The sequence below is a fragment of the Quercus lobata genome, chromosome 12, assembly GCF_001633185.2.
Source record: "Quercus lobata isolate SW786 chromosome 12, ValleyOak3.0 Primary Assembly, whole genome shotgun sequence".
Lineage (NCBI taxonomy): Eukaryota > Viridiplantae > Streptophyta > Magnoliopsida > Fagales > Fagaceae > Quercus > Quercus lobata.
In genome coordinates, this window is record NC_044915.1 from 33,637,717 (window position 1) to 33,665,419 (window position 27,703).

The 27,703-nt window shown below is 39.3% G+C and overlaps 1 protein-coding gene across 1 annotated transcript; it reads right to left on the reverse strand.

Annotated features, from left to right (window-relative positions):
- Positions 1–13,981: 13,981 nt before the first annotated feature.
- Positions 13,982–14,920, reverse strand: LOC115970565. Its single transcript, XM_031090179.1, has 2 exons — positions 14,466–14,920; positions 13,982–14,360 (listed from the first exon to the last, which is right to left on the reverse strand). Exons 1-2 carry the CDS (start codon positions 14,918–14,920, stop codon positions 13,982–13,984), a joined length of 834 nt encoding a protein of 277 aa, XP_030946039.1.
- Positions 14,921–27,703: the final 12,783 nt, after the last annotated feature.

Here is a 27,703-nt window from a genome sequence, read left to right on the forward strand (position 1 = left end):
TTTCGATGACTTATGGGGCTGAGTCCGTGCTCCCAATCGAGAACAACTTTCCCACACTGAGGTCTAACTCATTTACCCCAAACGGTAACGACGAGTTATTGGGAAGAAGTTTAGATCTAGCTGAGGAAAGAAGGGAAAAAGCAACGATCCATATGGCCTATTATCATCAGAAGCTAAGACAAGGATATGATGCCAATGTTAAACTGCGACCTTTAGGTCCGGGTGATCTCGTAATGAGAAAGATTCTCGGCAGCGCAAAAAACCCCTCTTGGGGCAAGCTGGGGCCCAATTGGGAAGGACCGTATCACATCACGTCCGTGGCCGGGATAGGCGCTTATTATCTAGAAGATTTGGATGAAAAAACTGTACCTCGACCATGGAATGTAAATAACCTAAGAAGATACTATTATTAATGAAAATGGCTTTGCCCATATTTTGTTTCGTGATTATCCTGTGCCCACTGGTCTATTTCCAACTGTTCAAAGTTTTAAACAGAACCTAAGTCCTGCATGGCTCCTCGGACCACAGACTTAGGGGAAATTATTACTTATGACAATTTATTCCAAGTTTTAAACAGAACCTAAGTCCTACATGACTCCTCGGACCACAGACTTAGGGGAAATTATTACTTATGACAATTTATCCAAGTTTTAAACAGAACCTAAGTCCTGCATGGCTCCTCGGACCACAGACTTAGGGGAAATTATTACTTATGGTAACTATTCATAGTTTTAAACAGAACCTAAGTCCTGCATGGCTCCTCAGACCACAGAATTAAGGGAAATTATTACTTATGGCAACTATTCATAGTTTTAAACAGAACCTAAGTCCTGCATGGCTCCTCGGACCACAGACTTAGGGGAAATTATTACTTATGACAATTTATCCAAGTTTTAAATAGAACCTAAGTCCTGCATGGCTCCTCGGACCACAGACTTAGGGGAAATTATTACTTATGGCAACTATTCATAGTTTTAAACAGAATCTAAGTCCTGCATAGCTCCTCGGACCACAGATTTAGGGGAAATTATTACTTATGGCAACTATTCATAGTTTTAAATAAAACCTAAGTCCTGCATGGCTCCTCGGACCACAGACTTAGGAGAAATTATTACTTATGACAATTTATCCAAGTTTTAAACAGAACCTAAGTCTTGCATGGCTTCTCGGATCACAGACTTAGGGGAAATTATTACTTAAGGGAAATCATTTCAAGGTGTGCGCGCAGTCTAACATCATTGCAACCCTTATTCAAATTCGCTGCGCGGCACCCTTTTTATCTCGACCGTTTATATTTATTTATATTATTGCAAACGTTAAATAAAGGGATGATACCAGCATACATCCATAGAAAACAAAGAGAACATTCTATATTAATATTCCGAGGTCAATTCAAAGAGAGGTCCTTACAAAAGAACACAAAAACAGGACGACTCTCATTCAAAAAAAAAAAAGGGGAAGTACACAAATTAAAAGCCTAAAGGCTAAGCCTTAGCAGGAGGATCCTTCTTCTGCTCTGGCTGAGGAGGAGGAGCCTCGAAGATAGAGTCCATGGCAAGATCCTTCGCTTTGTCAAGCACAGGGACGGCATCAGGCACCACCAAGTCCTGCTCAGAAGCTGCTTGGACGCCATCAGGATTCTCTCGGATCTCCTAAGGATAGAAGACGTTCTCAGGCAGTCTTAGCGCCGAATCCGCAGGAATTCCTGCAGCATCAAGGGCGTGAGCCCATGAGATGCTGCAGTAATCCCTGCACACCTCGAGGATCTCCTCGGATAGCCTGGCCTCCGTTTCTTGGATCCCGAGCTGATGAGAAGCTTTCTTTTCAGCCTCTGCAGCCTCTCGAATTAGCTGAGCCTCTTCTTTAACCCGCCGTATCTCGTCCCCAGCTTTCTGCAGAGCGGCCTTAAGTTCCAGTACATTCTGCTTCTCATTAGCAAGACTGGTTTCAGTTACGTACAATTTCTGGCGCTGATCCTCGGCTTGGGTTTCAGCACTCTTTAGGCCAACCTCCGCGCTCTTGCGCTGTTTTTCCGACTCTTTGAACTTCTCCGTCAGTTCAAGGATTTCTTGCTTAAGGGACCTTACGGTCTTCTCCACCTCAGTCCGAGATTGAACCTCAGCCTCAGCCAAGCTGCGATTGCTACGACAGAACTCCTCAGCCACAAACACCTGTTGGGTGATCTGCCAACAAAACAAAACCAAAGTTAGGATAGAATGCAACAACGTTGATGGCTTAATAAAAGGGTGCAAGAATGGCTTACCATCGCAAGGTCCCTCTTAAGGGACAGAAAAAGCTCGGGCTGGGAGAACCGCCTGTAGGCCTCTATATCCCGAGGAAGGAGCACTGGCTGCTCCAGGGCCTCAGCTATGTAGCCCGCTCTGCCCCTGTTGTACTCTCGAACCGAGGCAGTGTAGGGGATAGCAACCCCGTCTAGCTCCATCTTCGGACTCCATGCGCGGGGATTAACGCGTACCTCAGCTGGATTCTCCTCATCTCTGCTCTCCGTGGAGTTAGCCTTTTTACTCCTCTGCCCCCGAGTGGCTTTCTGCTGCTTGGCCGGGCGGGGGGCCACTTCACCTTCCTCAGGAACGTCAACCGGCCTTTTCTTTTTTAGGTCAGGGTTAACCTTGAGGCCAGGGTCGGAAGGAACCTGAGGGGCGGTTGGAGGAGGGTCCTGGGCTTGTGACTTAGCAGGCGCCTTTGAAGACTGACCCTTTCCTCGGTTGGACATCAGTTCTCGTAAAGATTTTCCCTTACCAGCCATATTGTCTACTTCCTCGTCTGAAGAGTCGTCCGAGCAAGTTATAATGATTGGAGCCCCAACCACATAATTTCGATCTTGCTCTCCTTCAGGATTCGAGAGCTCGACTACGGGGGCTTTGTCAAACTCCTCTTTAAAATAAAACTTGTCTATTTCCTCCTCAAGGGAAAGACGAGATGATTCGGCCTCTTCCTCAGCTGGCACGGCGGCTTCAAGGTCTTTTGGAGGCAGTTGCACGGCCGGTGGAGGATCCCGAACTCCAGGTAGCACGATTGGCTTAAGATCTACTCGGGCCAGGCTTGGACATGTCAATCCTAGCTAACCGCGGGCTACCAGCTCTAATGGCGTGGCCAATGGGTTGGAAAGCACGGGTTAGTGGTTGATAGCCCAAAACCAAATGACACGCACGCAGCTGCCCGTCCTCGTGGACGTAGATTTCTGACCTTAAAAGATAATTTAGGGCCGGAACGTTCACGTGGCTTAGCCTGGGAGCAACCAAAGCTCTATCTGCAATACAGCCGAGAAGAAAATTAGAATTAAACTAAAAGATTTATGACAAGCGGAAAAGAGAGTAAGTCCGAGGAGCTAAGCCCCTTCCCTAAAGGATTGGGCCTAAAGGCGCTGCACCTGGGGTTCTTGCCTGAGTTGGACAATGAAGACCATCGCTCCATTCTCCTGAGGCAATGAGGAAGTCATCCTTCATAGTCTTATTGGATATGGGGAGACAGGAGATTAGCCTAACCACCTCGGATCGAGATTTAAGGTAATACCCTCCATTCTCGACGTAGTGGCACTCGTACATGCGTACCACGTCATGCCAGGTCAGACCCAGACCCATTCGCTCGTTCAAGACATCTATGCAACCTAATACCTTGAACATGTTGGTGTGGCGTCAACCTATGTTGGAACAAGTAGTCCCGGGTAATCCTATGCATGGGGAGTGTCATTCCCCTTTGTATAAAGGCAATCATGGGAATGACCACTTCACCCATGCCTCTATCTAACAGTACTCCTTCTGGGGGACAGTATCGCAGAACCACCCCCGGCGGGATACGGTATTTTGCCCTAAAAGCCTCCATAGTTGCCGGAGTGTCTACTAGTTTTTTGAATCTACCTATCTAAGCTAAACCGGAGGAATGGAAATAAAGACCGAGGAGAAAAGTAAAATCCGAGAAGAAAATCGAAGCGACGAAGCGAACGGAACTTACGGATATCTTCACAAATGACTGGTGAGGTGATCAAAAGCCTCTTCTGGGAAGGGCGCTTCGCAGAAACGATTATGGAGATTTGAAGGACGGAGGTGCTCAAGGATTTCTGGACGCTGGAGTTCTCTGGAGCTCTCTGTTCTGAGGTGCGGATAAAAAAGAGAAAAGGAGCCTCTCAGGCGCTTTATATAGCAGGAGGGAGAGGGAAAAAATCCCTCCCGCTCACGAATTCAAGGAGCAATGTTGGCCGTCAGATCCACATCTCGCCATTGGATGAAGGAGACATAAAGCTGTCTGGAGTAAATGGCCGCGCCTCGTAAATTGTGGCACGTCAAAAGTAACCGCCCACGCGCGCGGACCAAGATTTCATCCGTTCCATCCTTCATAAATGTCAAAACCCCGCTTTTCTCCTCGGAGGGAGATCAAAACCGGAGTTTTGAGGGGCTATTGTGGGGATCGGCCCAGAATAACAAGTTGGCTGGGCCTTAGGCCCGTCCGAGGACGATTATGTCCGAGGAGACGTCGCGGCCCATTATCCCTGCCCAAGCCAACTGGGACGAAGAAAACACGTCCGAGGAGTAATTCCTCCTCGGAAACTCCCAAAGTCCCGATTAATGATGCATCCCAGTTACTGTAGCCCTCACTCCAAACACGTAAAAAGAAAGAAGGCTCAAAATATCCTAGCAAAGGCTGTCACCACCACATTAAATGCACCACAACTACTCTCCTGGCCGCATTAATGAAGAGAGGACCCCTGAACAGTGTTACCTTGGTCACTACAACGCACAAAGAACTGGTAAGGGCGTCTGATGGGACAGGTGCTCAAGTGGAGGTTTGAATGATCAACAAGTGTAGGGCCCAGATGATAAAAGAGGGCCTATATCATATGTAAGAGTCCCCCAAAAAAAGGGGACGGGAAAAAGGGGACGGGAAAAAGGGGAGGAGGAAAGAGAGAAAAGCAAGAAGTCATTGTATGAAATTATGTCCATGAATAAAACTTCCACTTTCATATCCTCTTTCTTGACTCACGTTTCTACATCCACTAAGGACATGCCATGAATCGTCTGAGCCAACTGGAACCGAGTTCATCAGCCCATACTCTACAAACTTTATTGTGTAGGACTTCTTGGACCAGGGCCTGATCATCCAGGACCGGGTTAACAAAAATCGTGTCCCTACATAAACACTTCTCTATTTTTATTGACTTATTTTTTTTATAAAATTCAATTATAGTTATAACTAATTAAATATTTTTAAAGCTTTACAAAAGCCGGTACGTGCCAGCAAAAAAATAATAAATTAAGATCTTAAACTATATATTTATTTAAAAGGAAAATAACTGTTGACTTTTTTGAAAATTTTTATATTTCCTATAAAAGTGATATTAAATTTTTTTTAATTGATCTATTAACAAATACTCTAAGGGTACCCCTTAACCAGACGCTTATTTAGGTAATAAGATTTGAGTGATAGTGATAATAACATGCTATTTGGTCTTATAAAAAGATTTTGTGAACAGTAATGGCGAATCTATGATCTTGTCGTTAGCTCCACAATTTAAATAAATAGAGTAGGAGAAGGAGAGGTACCGTAAAATGTTGAATCTTCGTGAGCATCATTTGGCTTCGAATCCATTTTAGTCCAGCACAGTGGCAAAACATGCAGTATGGAATGGTACCAAAATTCATTTTGGTCAATATAAGCTGGATGCCGTGAATTTGAGTTGTGTCTCGGATTCTCTTTATTTATGAATGATACCAGCATCAGATCCTTGGCTTTTAAACAATTAGCAAATCCAATATTTGTGATTTAAAAGAAAAAAAAGAAGAAGAAGCAAATCCAATATTTGATAGAAAAATTTTTGCTTACAAACTTGGTTGTAGTCAATGACTACAACTTTCACTAAAAAAATTAATATTAATAACAATTAAATTACATTTTTGTTAATGTTTTTTACATGGTTTAGGGTGCAATGTGTAATTTGAATTCAATATTCCATTAACTTATTTTTTATATATAATTTCAGATAACAAAAACTTGAAATTCAAATATTTGATTGATAACATAGTTATTGATCTTTGAGCTTCTGAAAATTTTGCAAGTATGAAGAGTACTAAAAAAAAATGCAATCTAATAATGGATTTATCAAAAATTCACATCCGATAAAAAGAAATTGGATGGAGTTATAGCCATATTGGTTACAGCCAAGTTTGTAGCTAAAACTTTATCCTATTTGAAACAAGGAGTAAAATGACTAAATACATTTTCAACCCTTGTCTAACGAGAAGTTGCATCATGTAAGATGAAATTAATCATGTAAAAAAAATGTAAGTTAAAGTTAATCCAATAAAAATAATGAAAGTTAAGATTAATATTTAATTATCTAGTGATAGTCACAACTCAACATAGAAAATGTAGGGACTGAAATTGTATTGATCCCAAAACCGGATTGGGCTCAAACTCTAACGGCCCAAACAATAAATTTGTAGAGCGTGGATAGAAGAACTAGATTTATCCCAGAAGAAAGATGATCAGACTTAACGATTCAAAATGGTTTGACACAGATATGATTATCAAATTTATCCTCGGTACAAACTAAGCTCCTTGTTTCATATGGTTTTCTTCAAGACCTAAATTGTATATCAGATCCAATCCCTCTTTTTGGCGCATTCTTCCAGTTTTATATTGTAATCTTGGTGTCATCTTTACCACACACGTGTAGGTTAGATTTGAGAGACTCCTTCCTGTCTCATCCAACACCTCCTAGAACCATCAACTAGTAACTGTAAAGCTGCTTAATCACTGTTCAGGCATCATTTCAACATTAATGCGGCCAGAGAGTTGGTTGAAAGGCATTTAATGCGGAGGTAGCAGCTTTTGAAGATATTTGTTTACCTTTCTTTCCTTATCCCTGGTCCAATGCCCAATCCTTAGTTGTGGTGTAACTCTTAAATAAGTTTGTGACGGTATGGCGCTTAGATTTACCTCGGACATACGTTGCCGAGAAGATTTTTGTCCTCAGACGCTTATTGGACCCATCTCACACTGTTTCTATTCCTCTCTTAACTTTATTCCCACCATAACCTTATTTGGGCTTCCTCGGATGGTCTAACGTCCTCGGATAGGGCCATAGGCCCAGTTAATATTGCTTTTAACAATACTTCCTAATTAATAGGCCCCGACAATAGCCCCTCAAAATCTTACTTTTCGACTCCTCGGTAGAAAATGATGATTTTGATGTCCTTACTCCACTTTATCTTTGGCTTTACTCCGTATTCCTAACCTCCTATGTGTCTTTTGGTATGCTTTGGATACACTCCTGACGCTTCGGCATCCAGAGTGTGTCAGCATTAAATTTTGGCGACGCCTCTGTCCCCCACATTCAACGGTAAGATGTAAATCGCACGGTGGATGGCTTTTCTTGTTTTTCGAGCGGGAACTTTCCCGCTTGTAACTTCTGCACCACTATAAATAGTTTTTCAAATCAATTCTCTCTCTTATTTTCAGCAATCACACAATCCTAGAGCTCATACATTGAACCTGTCCCTTTCTTTCGTTTCCCTGTGCGTCTACAAATACTAGGCTCTTGTTCGAGGATCCTCTTTCAAACCTGTAAGTTTTCTTAAACCTCTTTTTAACTTCCATCTTAAACTTATTGATTTTTCTTCGAAACCCTTTAGGAAAATGGGTAAATTCGAAGATCTGGTTAAATCCGAGGAGGGTATAAGAAGTTTCCGGGCCAAGTATAGGATTCCACCAACTGTGGGTATGAGGTACGCTGCCCAGGGGGAATGGGTTGGCAATAGGAGAACAGGGGAGGTAGTCATTCCCATGGGTCCTATTACTAGAAAATATCTTAGGTTTTTTAGGTTATCTCCCACACAGTGTGCCCCAAACATGTTTAGGGTCCTAGGAAGTATAGAAGCCTTAAATTAGAGAATGAACTTGAACTTGACCCATCATGATGTAAACTGGGTGTACAATCTACATAATTTGAAGGGGCAGGGATTCTACCTCAAATCGAGGTATCTTGTAGTAAGAATAATTCAGTGTCTTCCCACTTCAAACAAAAATTTAAAGGAGGACTTCCTTATTTTTTCCAGGGAATGGCACGATGGCTTGCATTGCCCAACAGAGGAGGGAGAACCAGGTGGTAGTATAGCCATGGACTCATGAGTTTTAGTTTACATCTTTTCTTTGCTTGTTCCGTGTCTCTATATCTTTGTTTCTCATGAAACTTTCCTTTAATTCAATGACTTTGCAGATAGGCGTTATACTAAACCCAACCTCAGCCTAGTCAACAAAGCGAGCTTGGATAGAGTGTTGCGAGCCGAGATATATGTGAACGAAGCTGACGGTCAACTCCGAGCAGCTCATTTGATTCTCGGATACACCCCTCTTTCATTCGCCTTCCAAGCTCCTAAGTACGTAATCCGAGCTTGCGACCCTCGGCTCCAACGTATCAGCGTTGCCTACCTGAGGTTTGTCATTCCAGAGGGCATCCCGCTCCATAGAGATACTTCTTCCACCTAGCCACTTTTTGTTGCCAATCTTTCAGTAGGGGCATCTGCATCCCAACCCATCCTTAGAGAAGAGGAAGACAGAGGAGAGGAAGAAGAAGGAGAAAGAAATCCGGATGAAGTTGTAGACTTGACAGATTCGTTGGACGAGTTCGAGGTTTTTAATCAGACTATACATTCCGAGGTCGATCCCGACAAAATGGGTATATAAAGGAAACCCCAAAAAAGTCTAATGGAGCTGATAGAAAGCCAACCCGGGAAAAGTGCACTGGGAGATCTGTACAATCTCAGATTCCTCCTCCTCCCACTAAGTCTCCTCCTCCTGCTCTTCACCAACCTCCTCAGCCGGTCAGAGTTAAAGCTGTTGACTTGAAAAGGTGTAGGGAACATAAGGGAAAGGACGTGGTAGATGTTGGAAAATCCCGTCTGACCCGGGAGGAAGAGGCTCAACGAGCTGTAAAGCAGCAGAAAACCAGTCATACTTTACAGCGGGGCCAGGAGAGGTCGGACACTCAACCTCCTGCACCACAAGCTTGGCTGCCAGCACCTATACATGGTGGGGAGCCCTTGAGGGATGACGCATCAATTAGGGACTTCAATGGTGGCATTGGGTGCCATGTAGCCTCGGCTGTAGAAGAGGCTTTATTGCTTCCTAGGGATATGACCGAACTAAAAAATGCAAGGAAGAATGAACTCATCCTTAACAACAAAAGATATTTGGGAATGATATAGTGTCAACTCTCTTCCCCCTTTTCTTTTTACTTGCAGCTATCATTTATTGATGTGTGCTCTTTGCCAACTATGGTGTTGATCTTTTCCTTTTAGGTTATCCAAAACACTTTTAGACTGGATGAGATGCTCAATAACTGCTACAATCAGTTAGAGGATGAAAGGAAAAAATGGGTGTTTGCCGTGCAAACTCTAACCATATCGGAACACGACCTGGCTGAAGCGAGGAGAAAATTAACTGTTGAGGAGCAAGCTCGCCGCAGCGCTGACTCGGCCTTGGAAGGTGCACAAAGGCAAGCCAAGGATCAGAGGAAGCGCCTACGCGAAGCAAATGATGAGTTGAAGGCTGCCATGGAGCAAGTGGCAGCCCTTAAAAAGTAGCTGGAGGAAGCTCAAAGGTTAAAGAATCAAGCTGAGAAATCCAGGGAGGAGGCCGAGAAAGCAAAGGTTGAGGTCAAGCAGGTAACGAACATGACCGAACAGAAAGGTTACGACCTCGGGGTAGCTGAGACCGAGGAAACCCTTAGGGCAGAGGTCCCAGTGGTGTGCCGCATTTACTGTGCTCAAACTTGGGATGAAGCCCTTAACCGAGCTGGGGTTGAGGCTTCATCTGAGTTGAGGAAGGCAGAGAATGTGTTCTACCCTCTTGCAATCTGAGTCTCAGTTCCACCTTCCCCTCAAGCCGAAGTGACTTCCATAACTACTGATCCAACTCCAGAAGTATCACTTCAAGATCCTCCTCCACCCAGCCAACAAGAACCAGCCAAAGAGGCCAGTGCTTCCCAAGTAGTACCCTTGGATAAAGCTACAGCTATTCCGGATGCTGAGGTAGCTTCTCAAGGCTTTTAGCAAGATTTGGCTTCTATAGTCATGCCAGCTGAGGGAGCTGCTAAGGGCAAAGAAGGAGTAACTACCTCAGAGGCTGACAAACCGGCAAACCAAACTTCCAAGCTCCAAATTAAGTTGAAAAAATAGGCCTTATTTTGTGATTTAACTAGAACTTCTGTAAGGGATGTTGTTTCCGTTTGCTTATTTGTAATGAAGTATACATTTTTACTGTTTGGAATTTGTTTGAGTTGTCGTTTTGTCATTTTGGTTTGAGTGGTTTCATCTTGATTGTCCTTTGTTCATACAAGAGAAAAAATATAACTTACACATACTAACAGTTGGCAGCCAAAATGGATGATAACCATTAAGACTTTGGCGCCATATAGATACATTTCATATATGTAGATATCCATTCTAATAGGCTGAACCTTAAGGAAGCGTTCATAACTTAGATAGAGTTAGATCTAAAGTACTTCAATTATATATTAAATGATGGTCACAGGCCTATTGGGATTTATATCTTCAATAGGTAATTAAGAACCCTATGATCTGAGGACGGTACTTGAGGGTTTATTATTTTGAAATTCCCAAGTTCATGTGGCACTATCATTTTAATAACAAGAGGATGTATCATGCCTCAATAGATGTCATAGGGTATTAATTTCTACTAAGTTTGTGATTCGAAGGACTTGACATGACTTAGTTTCTGTTTAATACTTCAATAGATGTCATAGGGTATTAATTTCCACTAAGTTTGTGGTCCGAGAAACCTAACATAACTTAGTTTCTGTTTAATACTACAATAGATGTCATAGGGTATTAATTTCCACTAAGTTTGTGGTCCGAGAAACCTGACATAACTTAGTTTCTGTTTAATACTTCAATAGATGTCATAGGGTATTAATTTCCACTAAGTTTGTGGTCCGAGGAACTTGACATAACTTAGTTTCTGTTTAATACTTCAATAGATGTGGGAACACATGATGTATGATTGGCATAAATTAAAAGAGACCCAAACTAGATTATTTTTATTAATAATAATACCTCTTGAGATTGTTTACATTCCAACGATGGAGTACAGCTTTTTCGTCTAGATCTTCTAGATAATAGGTTCCTATTCCGACTACTGAAGTAATCCGATAAGGCCCTTCCCAATTAGGCCCCAATTTTCCCCAAGCTAAATTCTTGGTGGTTCCCAGAACCTTCCTCAGCACCAAATCTCCTACAGCTAACGGCCTTAGCTTTACAATAGTATCATAGTCTTGCTTGAGTTTATTCTGGTAATAAGCCAATTGGACCATTACATTCTCCCTTCGCTCTTCGATCAAGTCCAAACCTTTTTCTAACAGCCCATCATTGCCGTCCGAGATAAATTTACTCGTCCTTAACGTTGGGAAACCAGTTTCTAGAGGGATGACGGCCTCAGCTCCATATGCCATTGAGAAAGGGGTCTCTCCTGTTGAGCGTCGAGGCGTTGTTCGATATGTTCAAAGAACATGTGGTAATTCCTCCACCCATTTTCCTTTCGCATCATCCAGCCTCTTTTTAAGTCCATTGACTATAACTTTGTTGACGGCTTCAGCTTGCCCATTCCCTTGAGGATAGGCCGAAGTGGAGTATCTATTTTTTATCCCTAAGTCTGAACAGTATTGCCTGAAGGCTTTACTATCAAATTGAAGGCCATTATTTGAGATACGGGTGTGTGGAGTTCCGAACCGCGTTGCGATATTCTTCCAAATAAACCTCTTAACATCTACATCTCTGATGTTAGCTAAAGGTTCAGCCTCAACCCACTTAGTGAAATAATTCGTGTCGACTAGCAAATACTTCTTGTTTCCTAATACTTTAGGAAAAGGGCCTACAATGTCCAAACCCCACTGAGCAGAAGGCCACGGGCTAGAAAGGGGGTTAAGAATTCCTCTAGGTTGATGGATGTTAGGAGCGAATCTTTGACACTGGTCACACTTTCTTACATACTCCTATGCTTTTTTCTGCATATTTGGCCACCAGTATCCTTGAGTAATGGCCCTGTGGGATAGGGACCTTCCCCCCGTGTGACTTCCATAAATTCCTTCATGCAGTTCCTCTAGAAGTGATTTTGACATCTTAGGGTGTATACAAAGCAGATACGGCCCAGAAAAAGAGCGTTTGTACAATTTGTTGTCCTCGAACAACCAAAACCGAGGAGCTTTCCTCCGTATTTTCTCGGCTTCTATTTTATCTTCAGGCAAGATGTCATTTTCGAGGAATTTCAGTATGGGGTCCATCCAGCTCGGAGCTAGGTTGACCTGATGAACCTGAAGCTCGTCCTTCCCTGCTGGGGTGGGGGTGCATAAATCCTCAACGATTATCACCCGAGGCAAATTCCGTGCTGAAAAGGTGGCAAGAGTCGCCAAGGAATCGACATGGGTATTTTCACCTTGGGGAATATGTGACAAATCAAAAGATTCAAATCTCGTTTGCACATGCCTAACTTGACTCAAATATTCCTGCATTCTTGTATCTCGAGCTTCTAGCTCCCTCTTCACCTGGCCGACTATCAACCTTGAATCTGAGAATACTTCTACTACCTTCCCGCCCATTTTATGAACCATACTCATTCCCATCAACAAAGCTTCATACTCCGCTTCATTGTTCGTGGCTAAGAATCCCAGCCTTAAGGACTTCTCAATGATGATCTTTTTGGGGGATACCAGAACTAGCTCCACTCCTGCCCCTCGTTGATTTATTGTGCCATCCATATATACTCTCTAGGATGAGATGCTCTGTGTGGAAATTAGGCCAACCGAATTTTCATCCATGTCATGTTGCTTCACCTTAGCTTCTTCTAGGAGCTCGGCGAACTTGGCTACTAAATCGATGAGGACCTGGTCTTTCACGGAGGTGCAGGGCATGTATTTGATGTCGAAAGCCGCTAGAATCGTGCCTCACTTAGCAATCCTCCCCGTATAATCTGCGCTTCTAAGTATGGACTTGAGTGGTAGCTGAGTTAGGACTACTATGGTGTGCGCTTAAAAGTAATGTGGGAGCTTGCGAGTTGCATGGACTACTGCCAAGATGGCCTTTTCTAGCGATAAGTATCGTACCTCGGCCTCATGAAGTGACTTACTTACGTAATAAACCGGCCTTTGAACGCCATTGTCCTCTCGTATTAAGACAAAACTAACTGCATGAGAGTCAACCGCCAGGTAGGCAAACAGGACTTCGTCCACCTTAGGGCTGGACATGATAAGTGGCCGAGATAGATATTCTTTCAGCTGCTGAAATGCTATAGCGCATTCCTCGGTCCACTCAAATCCTTTCCATTTATGCAGTAAACGGAAGAAGGGTCTGCACCTATCAGCTGACCTGGAGATAAATCGGTTCAAAGCAGCAGTCATTCTTGTCAGTTTCTGCACCTCTTTTGGACTCTGAGGTGCTTGTAAATTGTTAATGGCCTAAATCTAGTCTGGGTTCACCTCAATTCCCCTATGAGTCACCATGTACCCTAAGAACTTTCCAGAACCAACACCAAAGGAACACTTTGAGGCATTCAAACGTAGCCTATGCTCTCTCAGGATTCCAAAAATGCTCGTAAGATCCTCCACATGCTCGGACACCACTTTACTCTTCACAACCATATCATCGATGTAGACTTCAATGTTTCTGCCCAGTTGTGGTTCGAACATTTTAGTCATCATCCGTTGATAGGTAGACCCCGTATTTTTCAAACCAAAGAGCATCACTTTATAATGATAGTTTCCAATGGGGGTAACAAAAGCTGTATTCTCTTAATCGTCCAAAGCTAGCGGTATTTGGTGATATCCTTGAAAGGCATCCAAAAAACTCATCCGAGGATGACCAACTGTTGCATCCACCAACTGGTCTATCTTCGGCATAGGAAAAGGATCCTTGGGACAAGCCTTATTAAGGTCCGTGAAATCCACGCACACTCGTCACTTCCCAGTCTTCTTCTTTACCACCACCGTGTTGGCTAACCATTGGGGATAAAAAACCTCCTTAATAGCCCCGGCCTGCTTGAGCTTGGCCACCTCACTCCTAACGGCTTCGGCGTGCTCCTTTGATGGTCGCCGAGGTGGCCGTCTCTTCAAAACAATGGCAGGATTCACATTGAGTTGATGGCAGATGAAGTTCGGATCTATACCCAGGGCTTCGTATGGACTCCAGGCGATTACATCGACATTTTCTCTGAGGAATTCTACCAACTGCTCCTTCTTTCGCGAAGGCAGTTTAGCCCCAACTTGGAAGAATTTCTCAGGATCATCAGTAACCATTACCCTTTCCAGATCTTCACATTTTGCCTCATCGGCTAGTCTATTTAAGGGTAATGTTGGGGCTTTTAATTGTTATAAACCATTATCGGCAGTTGCCGAGGTCTCTGCCTCTGGCCGATGTCGGATAGCCGTTACCAGACATTACCGAACTGCAACCTGGCTTCCTACTATCTCCAAAACTTGGCCTCCGAATGGATATTTTACCTTCTGGTGTAGGGTAGAGGAGACTGCCCCCAAGGTATGGAGCCAAGGTTGGCCCATAATAGCCGTGTATGGAGAGAAAACATCTACGACGATGAAGTCTACCTCCACCACATCCGTACCGGCCTGTACTGGTAGCCTTATTTGACTTTTTGGGACGACCATTCTTCCCTCAAAACTCACCAAAGGTGAACTGTAAGTTGTCAAGTGCTCAGGCTTCAAACCTAGCCCCTTGTATAAGTTAGGGTACATTATATCAGCAGCGCTACCATGGTCAACCATCACCCTTCTCACATCGTACCCGCCGATCCTCAGTGTGACCACCAGAGCATCATCATGTAGCTGTATGGTTCCTACTTTGTCTTCATCTGAAAAGCCCAAAACCAACGAGATGTCCATCCTGGCTCTCTTAAACGTTGAGCTACACTCCTCGGTTGGAGATCGGGATACTAACAATACCCTGGAAGGACAGGAGCCAGTTCTCCTCGGGGCAGCAAAAATAATGTTTATTGTGCCAAGGGGGAGTCTTGAAAAAGCATCTCTCCTCATCTTCGAGCCTGTTTAGCCTACCCGACCACTGGAGTAGTGCAAGGGTTGCTTCAACTTTCCTTTTCGAACTAATTGTTCCAAATGGTCCCATAAATTCCTGCAATCATCAGTCGTGTGTCCATGATCTTGATGATAGTGGCAGTAAAGATTCTGGTTATGTCTCGTAGGCTCTCCTGCCATCTTATTGGGCTATTTAAAGAATGGTTCATTCTTAATCTTCTCCAGCACCTGTTGTACTGGCTCCCGGAACACGGCATTAACTACCTGGGCGTTGGCGGAACCCGACTGCCCTATATGGTCTTTCCGAGGCCGGTTATTGTTGTACCGGTTTGACCTGAAATCCCTCCTCTCCTAAGGGATTACCTTAGCCTTTCATTTTCCCTGCAGTTGATCTTCTTCTACTCTTCTATACTTATCAATCCGATCCATCAATTGCTGTACGCTAGTGACAGGTTTACCAGTTAAAGATTTCCTCAAATCATGCTCAGCTGGAAGGCCGGCCTTGAATGTACTTATAGCCACATCGTCATGCTCTCCCTCTATCTCATTAAACATTTCCCAGTATTTGTTCGAATATGTCTTGAGAGTCTCACCCTCTCGCATGGACATAGACAACAAAGACCCCAAAGGCTGAGGAACCCTGCTGCAGGTAATAAAGCGAGCGCCAAAAGCCCGGGTAAGTTTCTTGAAAGAATCAATAGAATTAGCCCTTAAGCCGTTGAACCATCTCATCGCCACCGGGCCCAAACTTGATGGGAAAACCTTAAACATCAAAGCTTCATCTTTGGAGTAGATAGCCATCCTCTGAAATGGCTAACATGTTCTACTGGGTCTGTCCGGCCATTGTATAGGGTGAATGTAGGCTGATGAAATCGCCGTGGAAGGTTCGCATCCTCTATATTCCTTGTGAAGGGTGATTTGGAAACTTGGCTTAATGCTTTGTTCATGGCGTTATTCCCCAAGCCTTTGCGAGGTGGACTTTTGTACCTATGTCGATGGTGATACTCCTCTTCATAGGAAAAAGTCTCACTGGGCGGGGTTCTGGATCTTCGTCTATAACTAGCACCATCTATCCCCTCAGAGGAAGGCTTGGAGCTGGGTGGGGAACGTCTTCGTCGTGAGTGACGCAACTCCCTTTTCAATTCGTCAAGTTCACGTTGCATGTCTCTGTCCTTCTTTGCATGAGAAACATGACTCTTCCCTCGAGACTGGCTTTTGCTGGTATAAGTCGTGTGTACACTTCCCTCACGGTCCTCTCTTCGTTCGAGGCTCCGGTGTGGATCGCCATGCTGGGAGCCCCTTGACTCCGCTTGGTGTGGGCTAGCATCTATCTGGTGCGGTCCCGCTGTTGCCTGGTGTGGACCTGCTTCTTCCATTGTGAACATTGTAACCGAATTTCCTTTGGCCTAGATCAAGCTCTCCCCACAGATGGCACCAATTGTAGGGACTGAAATTGTATTGATCCCAAAAACGGATTGGGCTCAAACTCTAATGGCCCAAACAATAAATTTGTAGAGCGTGGATAGAAGAACTAGATTTATCCCAGAAGAAAGACAATCAGACTTAACGATTCAAAATGGTTTGACACAAATATGATTATCAAATTTATCCTCGGTACAAACTAAGCTCCTTGTTTCATATGGTTTTCTTCAAGACCTAAATTGTATATCAGATCCAATCCCTCTTTTTGGTGCATTCTTCCGGGTTTTATATTGTAATCTTGGCCAAAATGGCCCATTAGCATTAATTTTTGAAATATTTAGCAACAGAGCACTGTTTCGGAAATAATTAGGGAAATACCACTTTTTCTGGTACTCGAGCTTGGTGAGCTCGAGTACCATGTTTTTTTAATCCACCATCGCCCCATATTCAAGGAGTCCTATAGTGGCGTTTTTAAGCCCTATAGTGACGTTTTCGGGCCCTATAGCGGCGTTTTTAAGCCCCCATACCAGGTTAAGGGGCCCTATAGTGACATTTTCGGGCCCTATAGCGGCGTTTTCCTGCAAAATTTTTTTATAAGTCCCCATAACAGGTTCAAGGGGCCCTATAGTGGCGTTTTTAAGCCCTATAGTGACGTTTTTGGTCCCTATAGCGGCGTTTTCCTGCAAAATTTTTTTATAAGTCCCCATAACAGGTTCAAGGGGCCCTATAGTGGCGTTTTTTTAAGCCCTATAGTGACGTTTTCGGGCCCTATAGCGGCGTTTTTTTTTTTTGAGAAGATGTTTGACCAATGAAAAGATGGTACTCGAGCTCACCATTCTTGAGTATCGGAAAAAGTGGTATTTCCCTAATTATTTCCGAAACAGTGCTCTGTTGCTAAATATTTCAAAAATTAATGCTAATGGGCCATTTTGGCCTTGTAATCTTGGTGTCATCTTTACCACACATGTGTAGGTTAGATTTGGGGGACTCCTTCCTGTCCCATCCAACACCTCCTAGAACCATCAACTAGTAACTGTAAAGCTGCTTAATCACTGTTCAGGCATCATTTCAACATTAATGCGGCCAGAGAGTTGGTTGAAAGGCATTTAATGCGGAGGTAGCAGCTTTTGAAGATATTTGTTTACCTTTCTTTCCTTATCCCTGGTCCAATACCCAATCCTTAGTTGTGGTGTAACTCTGAAGTAAGTTTGTGACGGCATGGCGCTTAGATTTACCTCGGACATACGTTGCCGAGAAGATTTTTGTCCTCGGACGCTTGTTGGACCCATCTCACACTGTTTCTATTCCTCTCTTAACTTTATTCCCCCCATAACCTTATTTGGGCCTCCTCGGATGGTCTAACGTCCTCAGATAGGGCCATAGGCCCAGTTAATATTGCTTTTAACAATACTTCCTAATTAATTGGACCCCATAGAAAATATTAGTTAAAAAAAAGTTACAAAATTTCAACCTAACACTCCTCTATTTAAATATTATTTCTTTCTTTATTTAAATATTCTTTATTTATTTGTTAGAGAGAGAGAGAGAGAGAGAGAGTTATTATTTTAACTAGTCGTTAACTCGTGCGATACACGAAAAAGTTCCAAAAATGAAATATATATAATACATCCTAAATAGTTTGTTTGTTTGTTTTTTTTTTTTTTTTTTTTTTTTTACACAAATCAAAATTTCAATAGAGAGGAGAAAAGATATGAACTTTATTGATAATAATCCAAGTGTATAATAGAGAGGAGAAAGATGGCTTTCCTCAACCCAAGTTGAGGGCACCCTTAACTCCTTAGCATTATTAGCCAACATGTCCACTAACTTATTACACAGTCTAGAAACTATCCTATAGGATATATGTCTTGCTTACTACAACATAAATATGTTCTAACACATTAGAAATTTCCTTCAAGCATGGTTCTTGCAACTCAATTGATGCCAGTGACTGTGAGTTGGCAAACTTTGCAATTAAATCCCTAATCCACAATTCATGACTGGAGTGTAATGCTCCCAACAAAGTGTGGCAGTCATCCACAATGGGTTTCCTTGGCATGGAATTAATTTACTATGGATTGTAATAGGAGAACCATGACTATCTCTAAAAATAATGCCCAAACATGTATAATTGGTGGCTTTAAAAAAAGGCCAATGCCATATCCAGTTTGAGATGAAGAGAAACAGGAATAGTGGTTGTCGGTTCACTTTTTTTCTTGGACCTAAATACTTAATAGTCCTAAATTGAAATTCTCATATTTAATAATAAAAAATAAATAAATAACCCAAATTGCATAGAAAATATTCCTAATGTTTGACAATTGAGAGAAAAAAAAGGCACATGATTAATTGCAACTGAGAAACTTTAACTTATGATTTACTTAGCTGATGTGTTTAGAAAATTGTCTAGGTCCTTTGCATTGAGATAACATCCATGATTTTTAGAGCAAACACCATCTAAAACCGGTGAAAATGGCCAAATACCATCATTTTCAGAAATTTGTAGCAAAAAAGCACTATTTTGAAACTTATTAGGGAAATATCACTTTTATGGTACTCGAGCTTGGCAAACTCGAGTACCATTTGGAACTCGAGTTTAAGACACTCGAGTTCCTAAAAGTTTTGCCACCGTGGCACTACGGAGGTGGAAATTAGGCGATTAAAAAAAATAATGTGGTACTTGAGCTTGGTATACTCGAGTACCATGCAACACAATACTCGAGTAAACTAGGCTCGAGTACCTTTTATAAATAAAATGCTGTTTATTTTATTTCTACAGTACTCAATCTCACCAAGCTCGAGTACCTTGTAACTTTGTTTTTGTTTTGTTTTGTTTTGTTTGTTTGTTTTTTTTTTTTTTTGGGATTATCGACAAATAAATATAAACATAAAATGTTGTTTATTTTATTTCTATAGTACTCGAGCTCACCAAGCTCGAGTACCTTGTAACTTTTTTTTTTTGGATTATCTACAAATAAACATAAACATAAAATGCTGTTTATTTTATTTCTACAGTACTTGAGCTCACTAAGCTCAAGTACCTTGTAACTTTTTTTTTTTTTTTCGGAATTATCGACAAATAAACATAAACATAAAAATAAGTAGCTTTTTTATGTTTTTATTTATTTAAATAAAAGCATTGTAAAATATAGAGATTTTAATTTCAAAATATGAATTTAATTTCTGCATTAAGTAAAACTGTTCACTGTTTTCTCATAAAAATTGTTCACTGTTTTCTGCATAAACTATTTCTAGCATTTTGCATAAAATTATTTTCTGTTTAGCATTATTTAAAAAATTGCTCACTCTCATTTCTGCATAAATTATTTTTCAGTTCACTATTTAAAAAATTGTTCACTGTTTTCTCATAAAACACCTAGTGAAATCGTGTTTTCTAAATTTAAACGCCAAATTTGAATGCTTTTTCACGTTTGAATTCATAGTAATCGAATCTATTTTTCTGCATTGATAAAATCTGTTTCTACATTAATAAAATTTGCTCTTTGCACATCATGTTTACTGTATATTCGAATCTTCTTACTGCATTCATAAAATCTGTTTTTTGCATTAATTAAAATTGTTCACTGTTTTCTCATAAAAAATGTTAATTGTTTTCTGCATAAATTGTTTTTAGCATTGGCGCGGTTATTGCACTTAAATGGTTTTTGTGTTTTTTTTTTTTTTTTTAAAATATGTAACCTTATGAATAATGGACAAATTCCATGAAAGAAAAATGAATGATTCGTATAAATCACCTAATGGTAAATGCCTTGAATAATTTGAATTTGTAAAAAAGTTCGAATTAGTTGAATGTAGAAATTCTGGAAAAATCGATGGAAAATCAATGAACGTACCAAATCGTGAATGTGTACATAAGATGTACAGATAGACTTGTTGAGAAATTTGATTTCGTTGAAAGTACAAAATAATGAAAATTCAATGGAAAAGTATGTACGTTAGATGTATAAATCGTATGAATTTGTTTAAAAATTTGAATTCATTGAATGTACAAAACCGTGAAAACTCAAGGAAAAATAGTGTACATTAGATGTACAGATAGGACGAATTTGTTGAAAAATTCGAATTTGTTGAAAAGTTCGAATTCATTGAGTGTGTAAAATCGTGAAAATTCAAATGAAAATTGAAGAACAAACCAAATTGAGTAAACTCAATGGAAAATTAATTACATTAGATGTACAGATCGTCCAAATTTGTTTCCAAATTTGAAGTCGTCAAATGTACAAAATCGTGAAAATTCAATTCAAAACTATGTACTAATCATCTTGATTTGATGAAAATTTCAAAATTGTTGAATGAACAAAATCGTGTAAACTCAATGGAAAATCAAAGAACGTACCAAATCGTTGAGCAGCACATGCAGCACTGTGAACATCAGTGTAGCAATGGTGGACAGCTCACCCCCAAAATTGATGCATAAACTTTCCAAGGATGCTCTGCATCCTTGAAAACGATGCATTACAAAGGGTTGCATATCTGTGTATTCACGTGAGTGTGGATGGGTACTTCTGGTTAGGGCTCAACAATGCTGAGCTGTTAAGCAGCACATGTAAAACTATTTACTATCTTTGGTCATTTTCAAGGATGCTAGTCGAAACGCTCTTCCCATAATCTGTGACTACTGGTTAGAAGTAATAGCACATGGGTACTTCTGGTCAGGGCTCAACAAGTAATGTATAATAAATCTAATTTGGGTGATAAGTGTTATGTGTGTAACATTTCAAATTACACAAACCAAATATTGGAAACATCAACATATCTAACTGGAGGCATTTCACTTCCTAAGATGTTTCCTACATTACAAAACAGAGGACATTATCCAACCAAAGCACAAGAATCATATGTAGCAGCAAAGAACAACAGGGAAAAAATGAGTAAGTGATTTCATATAAACTTAGCCAAAACTAATGAACAGTTAATATTTAGATTTGCAAAAGTTGAATGTACATAATCATCAGTTGTTAGACATTAACAACAACATTTTGTATTGCACAGAACATGTAGACATTAACAACAACGTCCAATGTTTGTAGGTAGAAATTTTTGGAAATCATCATTACTTAAATCTGAGAAGTCTGAAATATCTCTTTCATCATCTAACATAGTAACTTCATTAGTAGACTTGATGGCTCGCTTTTGCGCCTTCCCCTTTAGATACTTCCTAGCTTTTTGGATTGCATGAAAACGGTCTAATCGCCTTTGCATTTGATTTTTCTCTTGTTCAAGACGAGCAAGTATGTTGGCAGGTTCATCTCTAGGTAACTCGGTTGAGTGTGCCTTAGGAACTCGTAACCCATGCCATCGACAATACACCTCCAACTCACACCTCTTCTCGTATAGGGTTGACCATGGTGGTTCTGCTACGGTGAACTCTATTGCGGTGGTATCTGTACTTAGTTTTGTAGGTTTGCCGACCATGATGTGCCCGACGCTTCCAAGACTCTCGTATGTGTATATTGGCATATTAAGGAAACCTCTCTTCTTTCCAACCTATTTCCCTCCATAGTGGTCTGTGTATGTTTGTAGTTGTTGATCTGTTGGAACTTGTGATAATCCATTTGTTGAAGTAGATCCAAACTTGTTTCACATTATACGATTTGATGTTGAGGTGTTGCAACTCATAGCTTAGTCAATCTACGAAGTTAGTGGGAGTAGAAATAAGATCATTATTGTGGTGCATTTATAACCTCATTTCATGTTCAAAGCATTATAATTTCAATTATTAGGGCTTGTCATGTCAATACAAGCTAGAAAAACACTACATGATTAGGATTTTAAATGTTCCCAATGTCACAGTGAGATTTGAAGATGCGGGCGGTAGTTGCAGTGTTCTTAAACAAAGCATCATATTTAATTAACACAGTGCTATGTCCCTGGCACCAGGGTATGATTATTCATATATTTAAGTATTCTCATGAATGTGGATGATATGACTGGACAGTGTGTGAAATCGTGCCGAGCTGTTGAGTAGCATGTGTGAAACAGTGGCGTCTGTTGGCGCATGTGGTTCGTATGACTACAGTTGGTGCTACAGCAGCGGGCTGGTGACGTGTCTTCAAAAAAATACTCATGCCATAGTTGGTGCTACATCATGTTTACTGTATATTCAAATCTGCTTATTGCATTCATAAAATTTGTTTTTTGCATTAATTAAAACTGTTAATTGTTTTCTCATAAAAATTGTTCACTGTTTTCTGCATAAACTATTTTTAGCATTATGATTTAAATTATTTTTTGTTCAACATTACTCGAAAAAGTGTTCACTATTTTTTCTGCATAAATTATTCATTGTTCATTAGGTGTTTTATGATCTAGATGCTCTAATATCAATGACTACCCAGGAGAGAGCACAACAGTAATATGGAAGCATAAACAATGATAAATAGATAATAAAGAAGTAAATAGCAAAATAGATAATTCAAAATAAGGTTAAAATGAAGTATGGAATATGAAAACAGAAACTAGTAAAATCTTACTTGAATAAAAACTTCAGTCTTTGATAAACTTGAAAACAAACTGCTGTCTTCAATACAAGCTTGGAAATAAAACTGTCTGAAGAGAAAGGTTACAAGATTACAAGATGGAGTGAGACTACAAAAGTCTTTCTGAGGGAGAGGGAAGGCTATTAAAAAAGGCTTTCTAAAACTTGGAACTTAAAAGCTTAGAATCTTAGAAACTTAGAAACTTGTCTTCTGTCTTCGTAGTCTGTCTATTTTATAGGTGAAATGAACCATGGTAAAGTAACTTGAGTAGGTAAATTTAACTCAAGTTAATCTGTCGATGGTATGGAAATTAGTACTGATAAGTAATAGTCTGTTTGCGTTTGTCTGGGAATCTTTCAGATCTCAGGAATCTATTAGATCTCTTTTTATGCATGCTAGTAAACAGTAGTAACTTTTGAACATCTATTTGTATCTATCTGGACTGTCTTGACTTGTCTGGAAGCTATTCACTCGTGTTGGTGAATAGTGATCTGTCGCCAGTGAAATAGTGATTTGTCGCCAGTGAATAGTTATCTATCACTAGTGAATAGTGATCTATCTGTTTGTCTTTCAATCTGTATCATTCTAGGATCCTTAACAATCTTTCTTTTCCCAATAGCCTCTTTGCTGAAGGTATTGGACTATATACGGCTATCCTATTTGTGTAACTATATAAGTAGAAGCCTTTGTCTAATTCTTTCTGTATCTCATAAATCTTATTACTCATGAAATTAGACTATTCTTGAGCCAGAGCATCTGGATCATCAAGTGGTAAATAAGTATCTCCTGTATACCAGTTGTATTCAAGGATACAACCCCAATCATGAATAAGAACCAAAATGTGTGCTGGCTGAGCTTCCATGTAATAACTACTATCCCAAGTTGGAAGAGTACTCCAGATAGTGATCTTCATATAATTAAGTCCTCCAATCTGTGCAGCTACTTCTTGGATGACTTTGGGAAATAAATTAATTTGAATTCCAGCTTGTCATGCAGACTTTATTGTGAAATTTTTGAAAAAATATTGTGTCCATAACTTGCATTAAGAGAGGTAATTAAAACATATATATTTATATATATCTTGTCTTTTTTGGTAATTTACAACTCAAACCGGCACTCTTATAAGTATTAGCTAAACACTCAACTTTATCAAAAAGCATTTTTTGATAGTTTTTACCAAACATACTACTTTACAAAAAAAAAAAAAAAAAAAAAAACTCAATTTCATATTGCACTTTTTAAAACTTCCACTTTTTCCAAAAGAACTGTTTGAAAAAGCTGAACCAAACTCACCTTAGTAGAACTAATAGATTGTGGTTTTTTAGTCTTTGAACCCACTCATTTTTTTTTTTTTTTTTTTTTTGGGAATTACACTTTACCCACCTATGATTTGTCTCAAATTTAACTTACCCACCCGTGGTTTCATTTTTGACACTTAATTGTAGTTATGTATCTTGTTAGACTTTGTTTCATAAAATTGCTAAAGAAACATGACTTTTTCTATTCCTCTTGTTTCAAATCTAATTGACTTTCCTCTACTAATGGTTACATTCTAATGTCAATTTGTACTTTTGATCGGAAGATTATTGCATAAATTAAGCCTATGTGAGTGGACTCTGATTGGACCAGATATTGTGTATTGTTCCCCATTCAACAATCAGCTAGAAAATCTTTAGGTTTCTAAAGCATGGAAGCAATAGGCAGTAGAAATCTAAAAGAGACATTTAGCACTTGTGTTGCATTAAATTTTGTAGAAATACAATGTAGCTTAGTATGAAAATAATATACATGAAAAATACTTTAAAAAAATTATGAGAATGGCATAATAATGTAATTAAAAATGTGCAATTCCTAGTGTTTGTACAATGCAGTTGTGCAATACTAATGATTAGGTACCCAAGCCATGAGTATGAAAGAAGTGGCTGCACAATTTGCAAGCTGGCCAGCTTTAAAAGACTACAATGGGAGGTGTATACATCCTTATAAAAGTAGATTTGTTACTTGCAAAGCTTGAAGGTAGGCAAATAGACGGACACAATCATTCAGCTACTTGAAGCTCTAGAAAGGTAGATTGTATGGCTAAAAATATATTTTATCAATGCAGAAAAACAAATTCGATTATTGTGAAATTTAAACATGAAAAAGCATTCAGATTTGGCTTTTAAATTTAGAAAACACGATTTCACAAAGTGTTTTATGAGAAAACAGTGAACAATTTTTTAAATAGTGAACAGAAAATCATTTACGCAGAAAAGAGAGTGAACAATTTTTTAAATAATACTGAACAAAAAATAATTTTATGCCAATGCTAAAAACAGTTTATGCAGAAAATAGTGAAAATTTTTTATGAGAAAACAGTGAACAATTTTAATTAATGCAAAAAGCAGATTTTATAAATGTAGTAAGCAGATTCGAATATACAGTAAACAAGATGTGCATAGAGCAAATTTTATTAATGTAGAAACAGATTTTATCAATTCAGAAAAATTGATTCGATTATTGTGAAATTCAAACATGAAAAAGCATTCAGATTTGGCGTTTAAATTTAGAAAACACGATTTCACTTGGTGTTTTATGAGAAAACAATGAACAATTTTTTAAATAGTGAACAGAAAATAATTTACGCAGAAAAAAGAGTGAACAATTTTTTAAATAATGCTGAACAGAAAATAATTTTATGCAGAATGCTAGAAATAGTTTATGCGGAAAACAGTGAACAATTTTTATGAGAAAACAGTGAAAAGTTTTACTTAATGTAGAAATTAATTCATATTTTGAAATTAAAATCTCGATATTTTACAATGCTTTTATTTAAATAAATAAAAACATAAAAAGCTACTTATTTTTCTGTTTATGTTTATTTGTCGATAATCACAAAAAAAAAAAAAAAGTTACAGGGTACTCAAGTATTGTAGAAATAAAATAAACGGCATTTTATGTTTATGTTTATGTTTATTTGTCGATAATCCCAAAAAAAAAAAAAAAAAAAAGAAGAAGAAGAAGAAGGTACAAGGTACTCGAGCTTGGTGAGCTCGAGTACTATAGAAATAAAATAAACATCATTTTATACTTATGTTTATTTGTCGATAATCCCAAAAAAAAAAAAAAAGTTACAAGGTACTCGAGCTTGGTGAGCTTGAGTACTGTAGAAATAAAATAAACAGCATTTTATTTATAAAAGGTACTCGAGCCTGGTATACTCGAGTATTGTGTTGCATGGTACTCAAGTATACCAAGCTCGAGTACCACATTATTTTTTTTTAATCGCCCAATTTCCACCTCAGTAGTGCTACGATGGCAAAACTTCTAGGAACTCGAGTGTCTTAAACTCGAGTTCCAAATGGTACTCGAGTTTGCCAAGCTCAGGTACCATAAAAGTGGTATTTCCCTAATAAGTTTCGAAACAGTGCTTTTTTGCTACAAATTTCTGAAAATGGTGGTATTTGGCCATTTTCACCATCTAAAACCTCACTTGCAAATTTATATTAAGCAGCAAAAGAAGGATTAATGGAAAAAGAAAAAGAAAAAATTAGATTTGTTAATTTGATGGACCCAACTTACAAAGACCAACAACCTTTCAAAAGCTCATCAATATATATATATATATATAAAGCACTAACGGTTGAATTTATGGACAAGAATGATTTTGGGGAATTAAGATGTGAAAGATCAGTTGAAATACTTTATCATGTAACTAAATAGGGTTCAAGGAATGATGAGACCAAAGAGGGCATTACCTGCGCACTAAGAATTGGAAGTAGAATATACACAATCATACCAGATAGTGGATTTGATTTAAAGGCATGCAAAATACTTGAGGTCAACCACACATCCAATTTCTATTAAAAATCTCAACTACGCTTTACATGAAATTCACCTAATGGGATTCAACTGAATTAAAAGCAGCCAAAACACCAAAAATTGTACAAAATCATATTAAGTATATGCACATGATAGAGAGACTTTCAAAGGATGTTACAAACCCCAAGAAATTGCATGTTAGAGATGGTGAATTTTAATAAAAAAGTATGATATAGTTGGAACATTTTGAACAATGATTTTCATGATTTTATCTTCTCATATACTTGGTTCAATCACAAAAATTTGGCCTTACATCCATAGGAGGGGATGCAATGTTTACCTTTATTGATAAAGGAACAATGTTAGCACTGAATCACCCAGATCTTGAAAGACAATTAAGACTCTAGTAGTAAAAAGAATTTATTGGCACCATCACAATCCTCAAAAGCAGCAATATAGAAAGAGTTTCTCTATTCCTATTCCAAAAAATTAAGGTGCAGAATCCAACTCCATGATTAGAAATTCCATGTATAAGCCTACTATTGAATATAAGTGTAACTATCAAACTATTGGTTACAAAAAAGCAATCAAACTAATGTTTAAATAGAGATAGAAATGCTTCTCATTAGTTAAAGCCAAAAACAGTTCCAATTATAAGATATCACATTAAGGAATCGTGAATGAAAAGAAAAGATACCAAGTGTCAAATTTAAAGATAACTATTACCAAAAAAAAAAAAAGAAGCAAAAGAGTTAGCAGTGAAGATGTATAGAGAAAATTAAACATCTTAAACTTCTGAAGTGATCAACCAAAGGAGGCATCCAATTCATATTCATTTGTAGGAACAAAATGTCCTAACTATAAATGAAGCAAGGTGCAGGTGATTGTTGTTACAATTTTGAAATAAAAA